The sequence below is a fragment of the Protopterus annectens genome, chromosome 8.part0, assembly GCF_019279795.1.
Source record: "Protopterus annectens isolate FY-2018-M chromosome 8.part0, PAN1.0, whole genome shotgun sequence".
Lineage (NCBI taxonomy): Eukaryota > Metazoa > Chordata > Ceratodontiformes > Protopteridae > Protopterus > Protopterus annectens.
This window is the reverse complement of record NC_056741.1, coordinates 1672413874-1672434633: the sequence shown is the minus strand read 5'-3', so window position 1 is coordinate 1672434633 and position 20760 is coordinate 1672413874. Positions and strand designations below refer to the sequence as shown.

General features: G+C 44.7%; 1 protein-coding gene across 1 annotated transcript in view; it reads right to left on the bottom strand.

Moving 5' to 3' along the window:
• Positions 1–16085, bottom strand: part of LOC122809594 (exosome component 10-like) — a 1034611-nt gene extending 1018526 nt beyond the window's left edge. The window contains exon 1 of the mRNA XM_044081202.1: positions 15930–16085. Coding sequence (XP_043937137.1) covers positions 15930–16070 — 141 coding nt within the window. The 5' untranslated portion in view covers positions 16071–16085. The remainder of the gene's footprint in view (positions 1–15929) is intronic.
• Positions 16086–20760: the final 4675 nt, after the last annotated feature.

Sequence of the window (20760 nt, the reverse complement as noted above, 5' to 3'; positions counted from 1 at the left end):
GTAATTAGGTCTTCGGCCATTTTGAGCATTTGCTTCTTAGGCATAGAGGCCTGTCCTGGAGAATGCTGTATTTGTTTATCTGACTTTAAAGGAGGCTTAGACTTAGCTGAGGGTTTAATGCTTAACTGGGTAGGTCTGAAGACACCCCTTGTAGCTGTGGGTTGCTCAGCTACTCCGGATCCCTCCAAAAGGTTAGTCTCGGTAGGCTGAAGAGCTTGTGCATCCGAAGGTCCAGCCGTCTCCACGTGGGAGTCAGAGGCGGCTTGTGGTTCTACAGAAGCGGTAGTCAGGGGCTGCAAAGGCGCCTCGCTGAAAACCGGAGAACTGGTGACTGGCCTAGAAGAGGCTTCGTCGTCAGTTTTGGGCCTCGGATGCCTATCCCTGTCTTTGTGCTTTTTGTGTATTCCGGTCGTCGGAAGTTCCGGACGGCATGTTATAATTGAATTTTCTACCAAAATAATGTCATGCAAAATCAAAGCGACATTTAATAGAGCGCTTGTTAAACCTATCACAAAACAGACAACCAGTAACGTCGTGGTCAGGGCCTGGGCATGGGATACAATAGGAATGGAAATCCTTATGAGGCATTTGCTTCCCACAAGAAATACAGTTATTAACTTTTACTGACATCGGTCTGAGGCAAGAAAAAGTTTCCCCAATGGGGTACTTAGCTTTGTAGAAGACTTCGGTTCTGGATTCGGAATGAAAATCTCATGAGACGGCTGACCGGCACTTGCGAACTGCTTTTGCTTCGGGCACCGTGCGGCAAGAAAGACTGAAGAAAATGGCGTCGGCTGCATCTTACATACCCCTGTCGCACTGACGTCAGGGAGGAGGTGACAGCAACTGACGCCGGACCAAGACATTGGAACTCTGTCCGACTGCAGGATAACCCAAGTGTAATAACTGCAGCAGTGTAACACGATGAACATCTGTACTATGTTTATCGTGTTTCACTGCTGCAGTCATTACACTTTGGTTGAATCCCAAAGCTGAGGCAGAGTGGCTGGTTCTATAGAGGATTTGGGGTGGCCATGAGGCCCTGCAGCACTGCAGTGGCAAAGCCAGCTCTGGATTTAGAATAAAGAGGCAAGTGATCATGTTTGGTAAAGGTGTGCACTGAACTCCAAGTTGCAGATTCCAGAATATCTTTGGTAGGTACCCCTGTAAGGTAGGCAGTTGAAGTGGCTGTTGCCCTGGTGGAATGTGGCCTAATGTTGCTAGGTACTGTTTTCCCATGCTGTGTGTAGCAGAAACGGATACAGTGTCCTATCCACTTTGAAATGGTCTGTTTTGAAATAGCCTTCCCCTGTGAGCCTGCAGCATATGCTACAAACAATTGCTCAGTTTTCCTGAAAGCTTTTGTTTTGTCCAAGTAGAAACATAGCTGTCTTGTGTATGTCCAATGAATGCAGAAGTCTCTCCCCCTTTATTCTGGGGATTTGGATAAAAAGTTGGCAAATGAATAGTTTGGTTAAGAGCCACACTGGAGATAACCTTTGGCATAAATGAAGGGTTTGTTCTTAAAGAAACCCCGTCTTGGTGAAAAATGATGAAAGGCTCCACTGCCATTAGTGCCTGGAGCTGAGACTCTTCGTGCTGAGGTTTCTTGCCGAAGCAGAGCAGTTTTCCATGACACATTTTAATTCTGCTGAATTAGCTGGCTCAAAAGGAGGTAAAGTTAGTTTTTCCAAGACATAATTGAGGTCCCCAGTTGGTGTTGGTGCTCTCCGGGGCGGTCTTATGTTTTTAGCCCCTCTGAGGTACTGTTTTAGCAATGGATGAGAGAAAATAGGAGGATCTGTGTTGTAATGAGCAGAGATGGCAGAGGCGTGGATCATAATGGATGAAAAGGATAGGCCTTTGTCCAGCATCTCAGTTAAGTATTGTAATATCTGAGGAATATTTGGGACAAGAGGGTCAAAGCTTTGAGCCTGGTTCCAGACACAGAATCTCCTCCACTTTTCTGAATAGGATTTCCTGGTGCTAGGCCTCCTGGCCTCCAAAATGACAACCATAACAGCCTTAGAGAGAGGTGTTGTCTGCTTGACTAAGGAATCTGCCATGCAGCCAGGTTTAAGGTTTTGAGCTGGCTTTGCAAGATCCGATTGTTTTGTTGAGTCAGAAGATGCGGAATTTGAGGTAAAATCCATGGTGGGCTTTGAGCTAAGTTCTTTAAGATTGGGTACCAGTGCTGGCGTGGCCAGTCTGGGGCAATCAGGATAATTTTTGGCTTTTCTTGTCTGGCTTTTAGGAGTACCTTTGAAAGGAGAGGCAGTGGTGGGAAGGCATAAACTTTTAGGCTTTTCCAGCTGAATGAGAGAGCATCCACTTTCCATGCCTGTGTGTGGTAAGTCCTTGTGCAGAAATTCTTTAGTTGGTAATTCATTGGGGAGGCAAAAAGATCCATGTCTGGGCACCCCCATTTTTGTGTTATGTTGAATACTTGTGGATTTAGTATCCATTTGTGAGGACCCATGATGTTTCTGCTTAAGTCTGCCAGAGTATTTTTCTTTCCTGGCAGGAATTGTGCTTGCAGATGAACTTGAAAGGTTAGACCTGTGTTCCACAAAGTCATGGCTTGCCTGCAGAGGGGGTAAGAATGAGTGCCCCCTTACTTGTTTATGTACCACAACTGTGGTGTTGTCTGTCTTTAGTAATAGTTGCCCTGGATGCAGAAGGTCCTTGAAAGCTGTTAGGGCATTTTGTACAGCTAGCATCTCTTTCTGATTGATGTGAAGATGCATTTGGTCTGCGGCCCACTTGCCCTGAATACATTTCCCTGCCATGTGTGCTCCCCAGGCATAATCTGAAGCATCTGTTGTTAGTGTCTTCCTGGTTGTGTGTAGAGTGAAAGGCTGTCCCTTGTTGAGGTGACATGCCTGTGCCCACCATCGAAACTCCTGTTGTAGGCAGGGAATACATGGAATTACTGCTTCCAAACTGTGAGTGTTGAGTCCAAACACTTTTGAGGTACCATTGTAACTTCCTCATATGCAGTCTGGCATATGGTATTAGTAGTATGCAGGATGCCATGAACCCCAAGGCCTGCAGAATTTTTCTTGCAGGGAGTTGGGTTTTTATTGCCATAAATTGAAAGTACTGAGTCAGTTGCCTTTGCTTGTCTGGCGTGAGATAAGCCATCTGGGCCATTGTATTTAAGCTGGCACCCAGGAATACTATCTTTTGTGACGGCACTAGTTTTGACTTCTTTTCGTTCACTGTGTACCCTAGTTAAATTAGCAATCTTTTTACAAATGCCAGATGATTTAGAAGAATGTCCTTGCTCTCCGCTTGAATAAGGCAGTCGTCCAAGTATGGGTATATTTGAATTCCTTTTTGTCTGCAAAATGCAATTACTGGTGCCAGTCATTTTGTGAAGACCCTGGACGCAGTAGATAAGCCAAAGAGCAGTGCAGAGAATTGGTAATGCATTGAACCAGCTATGAATCTGAGGTATCTTCTGCAATTCTGTCTGATAGGGACATGCAGGTATGCCTATTTGAGGTCCAAAATAACCAGCCAAGCCTTCTTGCCCAGCATGGGAAGAAGCTGATGAAGAGTCAACATTTTGAATCTCGGAACATCCAGGCAAGTATTTAGAGTAGAAAGGTCCAGTATGGGTCTCCAGGCTTTGTCCTTTCTGGGGACCAGGAAAAGTCTTGAGTAAAATCCTTGTACTTGTTCCTGTTGTGGCACTTCTTGAATACCTCTCATGTCCATGAGGGCTGTAATTTGTTTTTGTGCCTCTGCCCATTGATTTGGAGGCAGGTCTGGCATTCCTTTTAGCCTTGGTAGTGTGTGAAAGTGGAACCTGTAACCTTAAAACACAATATTCAGAACCCATTTGTCTTGGGTGATTGTATGCCAATTTTGTGAAAAAAGTGCTAGTTTTCCTCCAAAGGGAGCTTCCAAAAGGTAAGTGCTTGGCATTTGAAGGGGGAAGTCATTGGGACTGTTTCCTATAAGGTTGTGACTTGTCTTCCCCTCCTTTTGGGGTTGCAGCACCCCACTGTCGTGGTCTGTAAGAGCCTTGGAACTGAGATCTGCCTCTTGGACGTCTGTATCTGCCTCTTTGTGGTCTAACACTGGAAAGGACCAATTTTTGGAGGGCCAATTTCTGCTAAATCGAGGTGGCTGCACCTGTAAGAAATCCTTCACTGTTTGCATAGATTTTGCCTTATCCTCAGTTTTCTTTAACACCTCTTCTGCCTTAACACCAAATAAAATATCCTGATGTAAAGGAGCATCCAACAATTTAACCTTAACATGATCAGGTAAAACTTGTTCTTTTAACCAAGCATGCCTTCGTATCACAGATCCTGTAACTGCTGCTCTACAAGAAGCCTCTAATGAATCAAAACCACATTGCAGAGTATGTTTTCCCACTTGTTCAGCCGCATGCAATAAATCCTGCATTTCTTTATTATCAGGATGTTCTGAACTTGTAAGCATTTTCTGTTTTAACACAGACATTAAATAATGTTGGTAAGTAAGCATGTGAAACTGGCAATTTAAAGCCCTCACTGCTAAAGTTGCAAAAGTGTAAACTTTCTTCCCCCATCTGTCTAATGCTCTAGAATCCCTGTAAGAGGGAACCGGATTTTTAGCTGTGGAAGCCTTTACCCCTTTGGGACCCTGGGAAATTGTTTCTGGATCAGCAACAGGGTTTTTATAAAGAAATTTGTGAGAGTCAGGGACTCTGTAGTACCTGTCTGGCTTGACTGGAGCAGGGGGTAAAGAGTCAGGATTTAAACTGGATTCAGAGAACACATCATCCACAATATCTAACACTGGCGGAATAGCAAGGGGCCTGTGCTGAGGCAATAAAAGAAAGACTCTGAGCCTTTTCTGGATTCTGAGTAATCCTGGCCCTCCCAATGAAAATGCTCCCTCGTGGTATGCAAAAGTTTCCCCAAGAGAGTAATCCTCGGGAGGAGGGGCTGAAGGAATTGATTCTTCAGCATCAGAATCCTCATAGGGGGGTAAAGAGTATTCCTGGTCTGAATAGGAATCAGAAGAAATGGAAATCTTGTCAGATGAATCATAGTCTGTATCCTGCCTAGGCCTTTTATCTGGAGGGGGATGGGAACCCCTGATCAGAATAATTAAGTCTTCGGCCATTTTAAGCATCTGTTTTTTAGGCATGGAAGCCTGTCTAGGTGAATGTTGTACTTGCTTCTTTGTCTTTAATGGAGTTTTAGACTTGGCTGTAGATTTAATGGTGAGTTGTGAAAGTCTGAAAACACCCTCAGAAGCCGATGTCTGCTCAGCGGCTCCGGACCCATCCGAGGGGTTAGTTTCCGTAGGCCCAGTACCTTGAGTATCCAGAGGCTTAGACACCTCCACGAGGGAGTCGGAGGCGGCCTGTGGCTCTGAGGTAGCGGGTGTCAGAGGCTGCGAAAACACCTCACTGTGAACCAGCGACTAGCCTAGAAAAGGCTTTGTCGTCAGTTTTGGGCCTCGGATGCCTGTCCTTATCCTTGTCTTTGCGTTTTTTTGTGCATTCCGGTCGTCCGTTGTTCCGACGGCATGGTATAATTGAACCTTCGGCCAAAGTAATGGCGAGCAAAATCAAATCGACGTTAAACAGTGCATTTGTTAAATCTAGCACAAAACCGACAACTAGTGACTTCGTGGTCTGGGCCTAGGCATGGAATACAGTAAGAATGAAAATCCTTATGAGGTATTTGTTTCCCCACAAGAAATACAATTATTAACTTTTATTGACATCGGTCTGAGGCAAGAAAAAGTTTCCCCAATGGTCTGAGGCAAGAAAAAGTTTCCCCAACGGGGTACTCCGCTTTATTTAAGACTTTGGTTCTGAAATTCGAATTGAAAATCTCAGGAGTCAGCCGACCAGCACTTGCGAACTGCTTTTGCTTTGGGCACCGCGCGGCAAGAAAGACAGAAGAAAATGGCGTTGGCTGCATCTTATATACCCCTGGCGCACTGACGTCAGGGAAGAAACGACAGCAACCGATGCTGGACCAAGACTTTGGAACTCTGGCCGACTGCAGGACCGCCTGATGGCAAGATAACCCAAAGTGTAATGACTGCAGCAGTGAAACAAGATGAACATCCTTACCCCAAGTCTGTGTCCTCCCTGAGGGACTCAGGGGATTCCAAGTGCCTCCTCTTGTACTTTCGTTTGTGAGGGGCCTCCTCGGCAGGACTGTCTGAGGAGGGCTCACCAACGGGGTCTTGTTCCTCTGCAGGAACTAACTGGGGCGCAGATGCAGGCTGTCCCTGGGGCCGGACGATGGAAGACAGGCCCATCTGCGAGGGAGTGAAGGGTGGATCCGTAGCACGGACCGGGGACTTCGTACTCCTCAACAGCACCCTCTCCACCACGTCGAACGCCGAAGGTGAACCCCTCTCCCCTGGCTCCGAGAGTAGTCCCCTCGACTCCGACGTGAGGACCGGTGTCGGAGCCGATACTATCGGACCCGAGAGGGAAGTGCGCTCTGACAACGGAGCCGAAGACACTCACCCCTATGGATCCGAAGCTCAGCTCTCGGCCCCCAGGCTCGGATCCGAAAGATGACCAGACAGACTCTAGGGTAAAGCTGGCGAAGTAGCAACTACTATCGGCGCCAACTCCCCGGCTCCGAGATGACTCGGATCCGATGGCTCCAAAACCCAATAGTGGATCGGAGAAGGAGCAATTGGTGCAAAGAAAGGGGCCAAGCTCCCTCCCTGAGGGGGAGGGGGGGGGGGGCAAGAGCACTCCCATCTGCATCTGGGCCTGCAGGAATCGATGCATCATCCGGTCCACATCTGTGTCGGGCAAACTCCTAGTAGACCTCGAAGTGGTCGTCGAGGCAGGCCTGGAGGGTCACCTAGACTACCTCGAGGGTGACCGGGACTCCTCCTCTGGCTCAGGAGAGAAGCGTGGACAGCGGAGCCGAGAGGCGTAAGACGGTACAGTTGTGTACACTTACCATAAATGTAGATGTTTGAGTGTCTTCACTGTTGCAGTCATGACTGTAGGGTTCTCCCCTGCCGGCAGGCAGTCCTCGGTCGGCCAGAATCCCAAAGTCTGGGTCCGGCGTCGGCTGATCAGCCATGCTCCCTGACATCAGAGCGCCAGGAGTACAAAGCTGACAGCCGACGCCATGTTCTCCAGTTTTTCTTGCCCCAGATGTCAGGATTTCCAAAATGAGTAAGATCCCATACCCTTTGCAAATCAACCTCAGAAGAAGAGGGGTGAAAAAAAGGAACCACACAAAAGAAAAAATAAGAGGGGACAGGAGGGAGGGAAACCCAGACTGCAACAGTGAAGACACTCTAACATCTACATTTATGGTAAGTGTACACAACTGTACTATGTTCATTGTGTTTCACTGTTGCAGTCATGACTGTAGGGTTGAATCCCAAAGCAGAACAAAAGGGAGGTGGTCATAAAGTAGAGGGGGCGGCTAAAAGGCCCTGCAAGACTGCAGAAGCAAAGCCTGCCCTAGACTTAGAGTAAAGAGGTAGATTGTAGTGCTTAGAAAAAGTATGCACTGAACTCCAAGTTGCAGCTTCCAAAATGTCCTTGGTAGGAACTCCTGAGGAAGGCAGCTGAAGTGGCAGCAGCTCTGGTAGAGTGAGTCCTTACAGTCCCTGGGATTTGCTTTCCATGGTGTGAATAGCAAAATCTGATTCCATGAGCAATCCATTTGGAAATGGTCTGTTTTGAAATAGCTTTACCTTGGGAACTTGAAGCATAAGAAACAAACAATTGCTCTGATTTCCTGATGTCCTTGGATCTGTCCAGGTATAAACGTAGTTGTCTGTGTACATCCAAGGAATGCAAGATCCTTTCCCCCTTATTTTGAGGAGTGGGGAAAAAAGTTGGCAAGTGAATAGTTTGATTTAAAGCCACTTTGGAAATCACCTTAGGCATGAAAGTAGGATTAGTCCTTAAAGACATCCTGTCTTGATGAAAAATAATATAAGGTTCCACAGCCATGAGAGCTTGTAACACTGAGACTCTCCTGGCAGAAGTCAGAGCTAACAGGATGGCTGTCTTCCAAGATAAAAACTTGATGTCAGATGTGGCAGCAGGCTCAAAAGGAGGTAAGGTGAGTTTTTCCAAAACATAGTTGAGATCCCAAGCAGGAATGGGAGGAGATCTAGGGGTCCTTAAGTTCTTAGCTCCACTGAGAAACTGTCTCATGAGCTGGTGGGAAAAGACTGGAGGGTCTGTATTATAATGAGCAGAAATAGCAGAGGCATGTATCTTTATGGAAGAGAAAGAGAGACCCTTATGCAAGAGGTCTGTCACGTAAAGTAAAATCAGAGGAATGTTAGGATTAAGAGGATCAGAATCCTGAGCCTGCATCCAGGAACAAACTCTTTTCCATTTTCCTGCATAAGATTTTCTAGTGCTAGGACGTCTGGCTTCTAAAATGACATCCATAACCTGCTTGGGTAGAAGAGAATTAATCAAAGACCCTGGATTAACCAGGCCGCCAGGCTGAGAGTTTTGACATGGGAGTGCAGAACCTGACCCTGGTGTTGGGACAGAAGGTTCGGAGTCTGTGGTAAAACCCAAGGGGGCTCCAGACAAAGGTTTTTCAGTGTTTGGTACCAAAACTGTCGAGGCCAATTTGGGGCCAGCAAGATTATCATCTTGGGCTTGTCCTGTTTGATCTTTAATAATACCAGTGGAAGAAGAGGAAGAGGCAGAAAGGCATACCCAGAGAGGTTTCTCCAACTGAATAATAGTGCATCCACTTTCCAAGCTAGTTTGTGGAATGCCCTGGTGCAAAACATCTGTAGTTGATGATTGAGGTGGGATGCAAAGAGGTCTATGTGAGGACATCCCCAGACTGCTGTAATCATCTTGAATATTTCGGTGTCCAGCATCCATTTGTGTGGGTCCGATAGGTTTCTGCTCAGACTGTCTGCCAGGAAGTTTTGCTTCCCTGGTAGAAACGGAGCTTGAAGGTCCAGTTTGCAAGCTAGAGCGATGTTCCAAACATTCATGGCTAGTCTGCAAAGGGGATAGGAATGAGATTCCCCCTTGCTTGTTTATGTACCACATAACTGTGGTGTTGTCTGTCCGTATCAGTAGTTGCCCTGGTTGTAGAAGATTCCTGAAGGCCAATAGAGCTTTCTGAACGGCTAACATTTCCTTTAAATTGATATGCAGGTGCTTCTGATCCTTTGTCCAAAGGCCCTGCAGACAGCTGCCCTGAAAATGGGCTCCCCATGCATAATCTGAGGTGTCCGTGGTTAGTATCTGAGTGGCAGGAGGCAGACAGAAGGGTTTTCCTTTGTTTAGAGTACATGCCTTGGACCACCAAAGGAATTCCTTTTGAAGACGAGGCAGGACGGAGATCTGTATGTGTAAACTGTGGCAATGCTGAGACCATACACTTTTTAGGTACCACTGTATTTTCCTCATATGTAGTCTTGCATATGGTACGAGAAGGATGCAGGAGGCCATGTAACCCAAAGCCTGCAGGAATCTCCTTGCAGATAGCCGAGTTACTGTTGCCAAGGTTTTGAAAGTTGAAGCCAGCTGTAATTGTTTTTCGTATGTCAGAAATGCCATCTGGGTTGCTGTGTTTAGAGAAGTGCCCAGAAAAATTATCTGTTGTGAGGGTGTCAAATTTGACTTTTTTATGTTTACAGTGAATCCCAGGAACTTGAGAAGATTCTGAACAAACTTTAGATGCTGGAGTAAGACATCCTTGCTGTCTGCCTGAATAAGACAGTCGTCCAGATAAGGGTAAATTTGAATTCCCTTGAGTCTGCAATAAGCTACTACTGGAGCCAGGCATTTAGTGAAGACCCTGGGCGCAGTAGACAATCCAAAGGGCAGCGCAGAGAATTGATAGTGCCTCGATCCGGCCTTGAACCTGAGGTATTTTCTGCATTCCTGCCTGATGGGAATGTGTAAATATGTCTCCTTTAAATCCAAAGTTCCCATACATGCATTTCTGGTCAGCATTGGAAGTAGCTGCTGTAGAGTAAGCATCTTGAATTTTGCTATCTCGAGAAAAGTGTTCAAGACTGACAGATCCAGAATGGGTCTCCATGAATTTTGCTTCCTGGGGACTAGAAAGAGCCTTGAGTAAAAACCTCGTCTCATCTCTGAAAGTGGAACTAGTTCTATGGCTTTCATAGCCAAGAGAGCTTCCACCTGGTTTAAGGCCTCTAACCATTGATGTTTTGGAAGATCTGGCCATCCGCTTGGTCTTGGTAGGGTATGAAAATGGAATTTGTAACCTCTTGAAACCACATCCAGAACCCACTTGTCTTGGGTAATACGAGTCCAATTTAGGTGAAAAAGAGAAAGTTTTCCTCAGAGAGGGGCTTCCAGGCAAGAAGTTCCTGCAGCCCAACAGAGGGAGTCATTGCGTCTGTTTTCTATGAGTTTGCGACCTGTCCTCTCTTCCCCTAGGGGTGGAAGCAGTCCACTGTCTTGGTCTGTAAGAGGCTTGCGTTTGAGGCCTTCCTCGGGAGCATCTGTATCTACCCCTCTGAGGCCTGTCTGAATTGGGAAAGGACCAGTTTTTTGTAGGCCAATTCCTACTAAATCTGGGTTGCTGTACTTGTAAGAAATCTTTAACTGTTTGCATGGATTTTGCTTTGTCCTCCATCTTCTTTATCACCTCTTCAGCTTTAGATCCAAACAAAACATTACGCTGAACAGGAGCATCCAATAATTTAGCTTTTACTTGAGCTGGCAAATTTTGTTCCTTTAACCATGCATGCCTTGGACCACCAAAGCAGCCCTAACAAGAAGCCTCCAAGGCATCAAATCCACAGTGTAAACCATGCTTCCCAACTTGTTCAGTGGCATGCATTAAGTCATGTAATTCCTTATCAACTGCACAGGCGGAAATGGAAGTTAGCTTTTGTTTTAAAACAGACAGGAGAAATTGCTGGTATTTCAGCATATGAAACAGACAGTTTAAAGCCCTAATAGATAAATTAGCAGAAGTGTACACTTTTTTGCCCCATCTTTCTAAAGATCTGGAATCCTTCTCAGTGGGAATGGGATTTTTAGCAGAAGCGGCCTTAACCCCCATAGGACCCTGAAAAATGGTTTCAGGGTCTGCAGTAGGATTCTTGTATAAAAACTGGTGGGAATCAGGAACCCTATATAATATCTGTCTGGCTTAACAGGAGCTGGAGGAAAAGAGTCAGGAGTTAAGTTAGCCTTCGAGAAAGCATCATCCACAATATCCAAAATAGGAGGAATAGCCAGGGGTCTATGTTGGGGAAGAAGAAGAAAATCCCTTAGTCTTTTCTTAGATTCCGAGTACTCCTGTCCTTCCCAGTGAAAATGTTCCCTCATTTCATGCAAAGTTTCGCCAAAAGAGAAATCCTCAAGGGGAGAAGCTGAAGGAATGGATTCCTCAGCATCAGAATGCTCATAAGGAGGGAAAGGATATTCCTGGTCAGAAGAAGAAACTGAAGAAACAGAAGCCTGATCAGCGGAGTCATAATAAACTTCCTGCCTTGGCCTTTTATCTGGAGGGGGATGTGTACCCCTAATCATAGTAAGTCCTCCGCCATATTAAGTAACTGTTTCTGAGACTTGGGTGCCGGATCAGAAGAGGCCTGGGCTGCAGTCTTTGATTTGGAAGGAGTCTTTGCCTTTGTCTTTGCCTTTATTAGAAGCTGAGTAGGCCTGAAAACCCCTTCGGAAGCCGGTACCTGCACAGCGGCTCCGGACCCATCCGAAGGAGCATTGTCCGAAGGTCCTGCAACAGAAATATTCAAAGGCCTAGTTGGCTCCTCGTGGGAGTCCGTTTCGGCCATCGGTTCCGAAATGGCCAACAACAGGGGCTGCAAAAGCACCTCACCCTGGGCTGCAGTCTTTGATTTGGAAGGAGTCTTTGCCTTTGTCTTTGCCTTTATTAGAAGCTGAGTAGGCCTGAAAACCCCTTCGGAAGCCGGTACCTGCACAGCGGCTCCGGACCCATCCGAAGGAGCATTGTCAGAAGGTCCTGCAACAGAAATATTCAAAGGCCTAGTTGGCTCCTCATGGGAGTCCGTTTCGGCCATCGGTTCCGAAATGGCCAACAACAGGGGCTGCAAAAGCACCTCACCGACGATGGCCGAACCTGAAGCTGGCTCTGCTTGTACAACATAGTCTGATTTGGACCTCGGAGGCCTGTCCTTATCCTTGCGTCGTTTGTGAACTCCGGTAGCCGGAACAGTATCCGACATTTTATAATTAAAACGCCTACCGAAGTAATGAAATGCAAAACCGTACCTTCGTTTAATCGTACGTTGATTGAATCTAGCACAAAACCGACAACTAGCTACGTCGTGGTCAGGGTCTAAGCAAGGAATACAGTAAGAATGAAAATCCTTATGAGGTATTTGCTTCCCACATGAAATACAGTTATTAACTTTTTCTGACATCGGACTGGAGCAAGAAAAAAGTTTCCCCAACGGGGTACTTAGCTTTGAGTAGGAGAAGAAAGTCTTTGTACTGAAGCACGTTTATAAAAAATTGTCAGGAGTCAGCCGACCAGCACTTGCGAACTGCTATCACCACACGGCAAGAAAGACTGGAGAACATGGCATCGGCTGTCAGCTTTGTACTCCTGGCGCTCTGACGTCAGGGAGCATGGCTGATCAGCCGACGCCAGACCCAGACTTTGGGATTCTGGCCGACCGAGGACTGCCTGCCGGCAGGGGAGAACCCTACAGTCATGACTGCAACAGTGAAACACGATGAACATCTGGAAACCCTTGCGGGGGAACCAAACACCTTAGCCGGCGGAGCCAAAGCGGCTGATCCGGCCCATCGCTTATGGCTCTTATGCCTATCTCTTTCCCTCTCCTTCTCTCTGTGCCCCCTGTCTTTCTTAGAAGAGCTCCCCTCTCCCTGGGACACAGTGGGAGGTTGAGTCCCAGCCAGGGGAGGGGAAGCTGAAGGCTGGACAGTTGCAGCCTCGACTGGCGCCACTGAGGGAGAGGAGGAGGAAGAATCGGGGGGTAAGAGTACCGCCAAGATTTACTTATTCCTCCTGTCCCTCACAGCCCGGGGGTTGAAGGCCGCACAAATCTGGTAGCCCGATGTTAAGTGGGCTATTCTCAGGCAGAGAACGCACTGAGTGTGGCCATCCACTGGGGACGGCTTATGGCCACACTTGGCACATTTCGAAAAAATGGCCTTAGGGCCCTCGGCCATGACGAACAAGCACACACCCTAACACACACTAGTAGTGGGAAGGGAAAAACACTAATTTACCACTAAAAGTAAATAAAAAACGGTTTAACTAAACTGTGGATCTATAACACTCTCTCACACACTCAAATCGCTAGAATCTGAACCAGAAAACTCCTAAATTCCTCTCACCTAAAAACGCCAAGAGCTCGTCTCTTATGCTTCAGAAGCCATGGCAAACGAGATCTGAAGACTGGAGAGAAGTAGCAGGGTATTATGGGGTAAGGGGGAGGAGCTGAGAGCTCGGATCTTTAGCTTGGAAAGCTGCCGGCTCGGATCCAGGTCGGATCCGATACCCACAGGTTGCTGATCAAATGAAGTTAACTACTTCAGATCTTACATTAAGCATTTAAATCCAATAGCACAATCAACTGTTCCATCTAGTCTTAATCCCATGTTTGATTTAAATTTCTCATTAAACAAAAACAGTTGAACACCAAAGTTAGCTATTTACAACATTAAACACCCCAAGTTAACTATTCAAAACATAACATGAGATCAGGAATTGATTAGTGCCCACAGTACAAAGCTTAACAATTGGACCAGTGACTTTACATCTTATATTGGAGTCTACTTAAACAGATTATAAATCTTTGATACTTTGTGCCAATGTCCTCTTCAAGCTCAGGTTTCAGACTCTGCATATTAAAGTTATTCTTGAACTGATACTACCCTGTGCATTCCCAAAAATATATGCCCCCCAAACCTCTTTCTGAACCATCACATCTCCAGTATATGCCTCGTCTGTAGGAACTTCTTTTTAAGTATTGCAGGGGTATAGGGTATATAAACATTTTAGCAAATATTTGCATGCAAAATTCCAAACTCATAGCTAAGATTGAGACATTTTCATCCACTGCTTATCTGAAATATATTTTTTAAATGTTCCCTCCAAGTTCCTTTTCCCTTTATACTATATTATCTTTTTGACTCTAATATTGCCTTATATGCTCCGATTGTCCTTTCTGTTCTGGTCTCAATTATGAAACCTAATATTTGTAGTTTAACAAAATTATGATCCAACTTCAGTACATCTTCCTATAACTCTAAAATTAGACCCACAAATGCAAATCTGATAGGAGTTTACTAACCCAAAAGTTTGTCCAGCTTCATCTCATTTTATCACCTGTTCCCAAAATCTTAGTTCTTATTTCTTTCCAACTACTTAGTACATTTTCGCATTTGCCTTTTTTCTTACTGAGTCACAAATTAATTCCTGACCTCAAATTATGATGAAAGTAGACAATGTGGGCATTTAATCACTTCTGTTTAATGGCTAGTTTATTTACATATAAGGCTAGTTTATTAGTAGTGTATAAGCACATACAATGGTGCATCGTCAATTAGGAACATAAATAACAAATGCAGCAATACATGGAGACTAATGGATTTCATTTTGACATACTGTGCAAAGTATTTGCATTGATAAATAAAAACAAACTACAGCCATCAACTCAGTGATGTCGTGTCCCCTGGATTCTTAGTTTCCCACTGTGGGCTCACAAAGTTACCACTGAGAAGCCTTTGACAGTTTCCAGAAGTGGGGCCCACATAGTTACTACTAAAAAGTTTTTGACAGTGTCTGGGTATCTGGACATGGCTTGAATGGGACCCAGTGACTAAGACCAATTCATTGTCTCCACCATAAGAACTCTTTTTTTATTTATGTAAGCCAATTTAGCAAGGGGAGGGAGTGGGCAAGTTGGCGCCATCCCTTCCACAGGTACAGACTGCATTTTTCTTGTATGCAAAGTTGCCTAAGGGACCAACAGGACTGAGCCTGCCAGATGCCCCAAGATCCTAAAGTATTTACTCCCTTGCTGAAATATGATTCAGATGAATGGAAGTGAAATACAAAGTTAGAAACAGCACTTTTTCTGAAGGAAAGAATGCTTCCTGGGGGTGTCCAGGAAAAGCTCCCAAAGACTGCACTTGTTGGAAGGAAGCTAGCTGAGATTTGGACAACTTCAGAGAGTATGAGAGTCTGAAAGCAGGCTGGGGTGAACTGTGGAGCAGCTAGTGTCTCCTCTCAGGTAAGGGCTGTGGGCACAAGGGATCCCTCATGGATGGAGAGGTGGAATGATCCAGAAACGATGAGGAACAAACAAGCAAATATGTGATACAGTACAGCTCACTGCTAGCAAATATAAGGTATAAAAGAACACAGAAAAAATTGACAAGTCAGCTGAATGAAGTCAGTCACTGGTATACACAACTAAAGGAATACAAAGTTTTGCTGTTACTATAAAGCTCTATATCAAGGATTCAATGTGGAGTAAAAATTAGCACAATTCATGTATAAGCAACACTCAACCAAGACCCCAAAAATAACAGTGGGATCTTACAACATATGCATTCAAACCCTCAGTCACATATTCAAATGAAAAAGGTACACTTTCAAAAATTACACAGAAACTGTTATGTTCCTTAAATAACTTGAAAGGTAAGATTCAAAACAGTTTCCATGTATCAAATGAAAAAAAATAAAAGTAATTTTCCCTTTTGTTTTATTTATTGACAGTCTGAGTGGGTAGAAGCCCATTTTCAGCTGAGGCCCCGGGAGAACAGCTCCAAATTATTACAAATAACCTGAAAGATTACATTCTAAATATCCTGAAAGGTAAACTCTAAACAAGATGATTTCTAGGTATCAGCTGAAAAAATAGAAGCACTTTTCCCTTTTGATTTAGAATACAAGGTCAGTACCAAATGGCACAAGTTCTTATTCTTTGATGCTACATACCTTAAGACAAAGCTCCTTGCTCTTCTGCCAGACCATCAAAAGAAGGTTTGGTTGTTCATTTCCATTTTCCAGTAACTCCACTCTCATTTTGTCATAAATGTACAAAGAGTAATGAGTGTCCTCTCGTGCATACTGGACCATTTCTTTAGGTAAAGGTCTGAAATGGAAACAAAGTGCCTCTTTTTTAATAAGAAAACACTTCCAAAGGGTAAAAGCTGCTGTGGCTCCAATAACAATATAAAGCAACACAAAAAAACGCATCCACAGCAACTAAACACAGCAGTTGTAATCCCCAATCTAGTCACTGAATGTCCACCACGTACGAAAAGCGAATATAAAATGATTTATTGAGAAGTTAGCACTTTCACCATAAAGGCTTCCTCAGACTTATAAAATCAGGAAAAAATTTCAGACATTTAAATAACGTATCATTTCAGCTGATTGGTTGTAACTACATTTGACATCACACATTAATAAACAGCTGCTTGACTTCCCCAATTCTGCAGGCTCTTTAGTGACTACTCCTCTCCCAAGTAGATGACACAGGAGATAGGAAGTACAAAACTGTTACAAGCTTTAAGTACTGTACAACTGTATACCCCAAAAACCTAATATTCTGTGTACCAGGTTAAGAGCTAGAAAACTATTCTGCCAAAAATGGCATTCCAAACTGTGATTTTTGTGGATTTCGCCTCACAGTCAGGCAACTTCCCCACCCTCAGAGCATACACCTTTACTTTATTCATCCTGCTAAGACTGCTACACTATAAGAATTCAGAAAAAATATACATTTACATTATACATACACACATGTATTGGGGTACATGTAGGAATGTATTAGCAACAGTCAAATTAGACTTTTGCAGACACTCAAAATATCAATCACATTTTACTGAATCCACATTAAATCGAATGTACTTTTGAAATAAAATAAAACTATGTTTCAGCAATGGTACAAGCCCCACTGCTTCCTGCACACACCCTCGCTACAGATATATACAAACTTGAGGCTGCACAACAGCAGGGGAAAAAGGGAAACTCCCTAAACCCCACTGTCACACGTACTTACACTAATGTTCAGCAAACTGTGAATCGGTAAAACCAGTCAGCCTATTCACAGGATGACAAAAAAAGTATTTGAAGAAAGAAACTACTTCCATATTTGTAAACATAGATAAGTGTGTATACACACACACACACATGTACATCTACATATACATAACTATTTGTATATTCTATGTAACCACCAGCGCTCGCATGTGCAAACAAACGCAAAATATAAATGTACACACACCCTTTTCAAGTCTTTCTACATCTTTTCAGAGAAAGACTACAGAAATATTTAGGAATATTACACATCCAGGGATACCATTTTATACCAAAACGCAGTTAATTAAGAAGCTATAGCACAATAGCAGTGTTACAATGATACTGCAATACAGCAGCAACATAATCGCTGTAGCAGCAAAAACTGTTGCAAATTAACTTTCAACAGCAGCAAACACAAACATCCCTTAGAATGGAGAGAGCAGAGGCCAAGAACAAGTTTCACAACATAATCAGTTCAAACACCAGACTTTTCAGGCTAGCTGAACAAAACAGTTTTCAGGAAACATTTACAGTGCAATGAAAGTATTTTCCCTCTTCCTGATTTCTTATTTTTTTGCATATTTGTCACAGTTAAATGTTTCAGATCAAACAAATTTAAATATTTGACAAATATTAGACAAAGATAACCCAGGTAAACCAAAAATGCAGTTTTTAAGTGATGATTTTATTTAAGGAAAAAAACTAACCAAACCTACATGGCCCTATGTGAAAAAGTAAATGCCCCCCTTGTTAAATCATGAAGTAACTGTGGTTAATCACATTTTTGGGAAAGATGAGTTCAATTTCACTAACCACACCCAGGTCTGATTACTGCCAGACCTGTTAAATCAAGAGAGCACTTAAATAGAACCAGTCAGACAAAGTGAAATAGGCCAAAAGATCCCAAAAAGGAAGACATCATGCCACGATCTAAAGAAATTCCAGAACAGATGAGTAACAAAGTAATGGACATCTTATCAGTCTGGAAAAGGTTACAAAGCCATTTCTAAGCTTTGGGACTCCAGCAAACCACGGTGAAAGCCATTATCCACAAACGGAGAAAACATGAAACAGTGGTGAACCTTCCCAGGAGTGGCCAGCCTACAAAAATTACCCCAAGAGTGCAAAGATGACTCATCCAAGAGGTCACAAAAGAACCCAGATCATCATCTAAAAAACTGCAGGCCTCACTTGCGTTAAGATCAGTGCTCATGACTCAATCATAAGAAAGAGACTGGTGAAAAATGGCATGCTAACCAAAAAGAACATGAAGGCTCATCTCACTTTTCCCAAAAAACATCTTGATGATCCCCCAAAGACTTTTGGGAAAATATTCTGTGGACTGACAAAACAAAAGTTAAACTTTTTGGGAGGTGTGCATCCCGTTACATTTGGCGTAAAAGTAACACAGGATTTCAGAAAAAGAACATCATCCCAACAGTCAAACATGGTGGTGGGAGTGTGATGGTTTGGGGCTGCTTCTGTACTGGACGGCTTGTTGTGATTGATGGAACCATGAAATCGGCTCTCTACCAAATAATCCTGAATGAGAATGTCCGGCCATCAGTTCGTGACCTGAAGTTGAAGCGCACCTGGGTTCTGCAGCAGGACAATGATCCAAAACACACCAGCAAGTCCACCTCTGAATGGCTTAAAAAAAACAAAAGGAAGGTTTTGGAGTGGCCTAATCAAATTCCGGATTTGAATCCAATTGAGATCCTGTGGCATAACCTTAAAAACACGGTTCATGGTTGGAAACCCTCCAATATGGCTGAATTAAAACAATTCTGCAAAGAAGAGTGGGCCAAAATTCCTCAACATCCATGTGAAAGACTCATTTGCCAGTTATCGCAAATGCTTGATTACAGTTCATAGAGTTCATAGATTAGTACTAAGCTAACTGCCCTTGCAAGCCATTTTAAGCCTAGCCAATTATCCCTTGTGAGACTCAAACCCTGTACCTTGTGTTTGTAAGGCAAACACCTTAACCATTATGCCACCCTCCCACAAATAAATTCCTACTGTCAGTCTCGAACCCAGGACCCTGGTAACACTAGTCTGTATGACCAACCACTAAGCCATGACTCTGTCTGAGTTGTTGCTAAGGTTGGCACAACCAGTTATTAGGTTTAGGGTGCAATTACTTTTTCACATAGGGACATGTAGGTTTGGATAGTTTTTTTCTTTAATAAATAAAATCATCATTTAAAAACTGCATTTTGTGTTTACTTGGTTATCTTTGTGTAATATTTACATTTGTTTGATGATCTGAAACATTTAAGTGTGACAAATATGCAAAGAAAATAAGAAATCAGGAAGGGGGCAAATACTTTTTCATTGCACTGTAATTACGGGGGGGGGGGGGGCACTTGATGAGCTATGTGTACTAGGGTGGAATTAGAACCTTAAGGTTCCAGTGAATACATATCAGAACAGTACTGTTATCATAACAGCTAATTCCAAACAATAACAGTCTGCTGATGACAGCACTCCACGGAAGCAGCTACTGACAAAATGTCAACCCTGAATCACAGTAAACACTAACCAATACTCCAAGTGTAAGCAGTAAAATGACAATAAAGCTAAACCAAGGGTATCCTAAGCAGACAACCACCACCATCTCTTTTTTCAAACGGTCTGTCGTGATGGACTCCCATGCCGCTAGGTGCTCAGAGAAGCGCCCCCCGACTGTTTCCAGAGTGGAGCAGTCGGGCAACCCTTCAGGGCTGCTGCATGGGCCGGTCAGAGAAAGGTTCTCTGGATCCAAAGTTCCTCAGAGCCCTTCTGCCCCTGGGGCGGCGTCCTCCCTGTCCTCCTCTGCCATGGAAGGACTGGTTGTCCAGAGCGGGTTGGGAATGTTGCGATTTCCAGAACCACATCTTCTTCTGACCCTTTTGGTTCTTCGAAAAGGACCGCTGGGGAGCAGAGAAGCGGACTCCGACGGCAGACAACGTCTTCCAGTCCTTCTCGCTCTGGACAAGTGTCTCACGAACCGTTTTGCCAAACAGGGCAGAACCATCGAAAGGGGCGTTCGCAAAAGACGCTTTAAAGGATTCCACAAAGTCACAATGACAGAGCCAGGCCTGACGTCTCATGACTAGGCCCACTCCTCTAGCGGCTCCCTCGGTGGCGTGGGACAATAGCCGCATAGAGGTATTTGAAATGGATCTCAGAGTAGCCATTCGGGTGGAGTACAATTGTTTGTCCTCCGCCGACATGGACTCAGGGGGGGAGGCAGCGTATTCTTTGATAAGATCCCGCTGCATCCTGATGACATGTGCCATATAGTTCAGAGACCTTACCGAAAAGGTCGCTGAACTAAAAACTCGCTTCCTTAAGCGGTCCATCGAGTGGGACTCCTTGCCCGGTGGATGGACTGAGGGGCTCTCCTGCGCTAGTTCCCTCTTCGCGGCTGCCGCCGTCAACATGGCATCTACGGGGGGGACCCTTGCTCCAGTGTGACTGGTCTGCGGGGGGGGGCTTAGTATCCTGTCCGGGCATTTGGGGATTGGCTCCACGGTGTCTGGGTCCTTCCATGCCCTGATGGTAATAAGGTCCACCAAGGGGTCGGCCAGAGGGGACATCCAAGAGGTAGACGGGCATGCCTTGAATTCCTCCAGAAACACGGACTCGTCGGAGGAAGCCTTGGGGGCAGACCACCCACCTCTGATCCTCAGCATCTCCATGATGTCTCCAAAGGAGACATCCTCAGGGGGTGATCTTGGGGAGCCTTCCCCTTCAT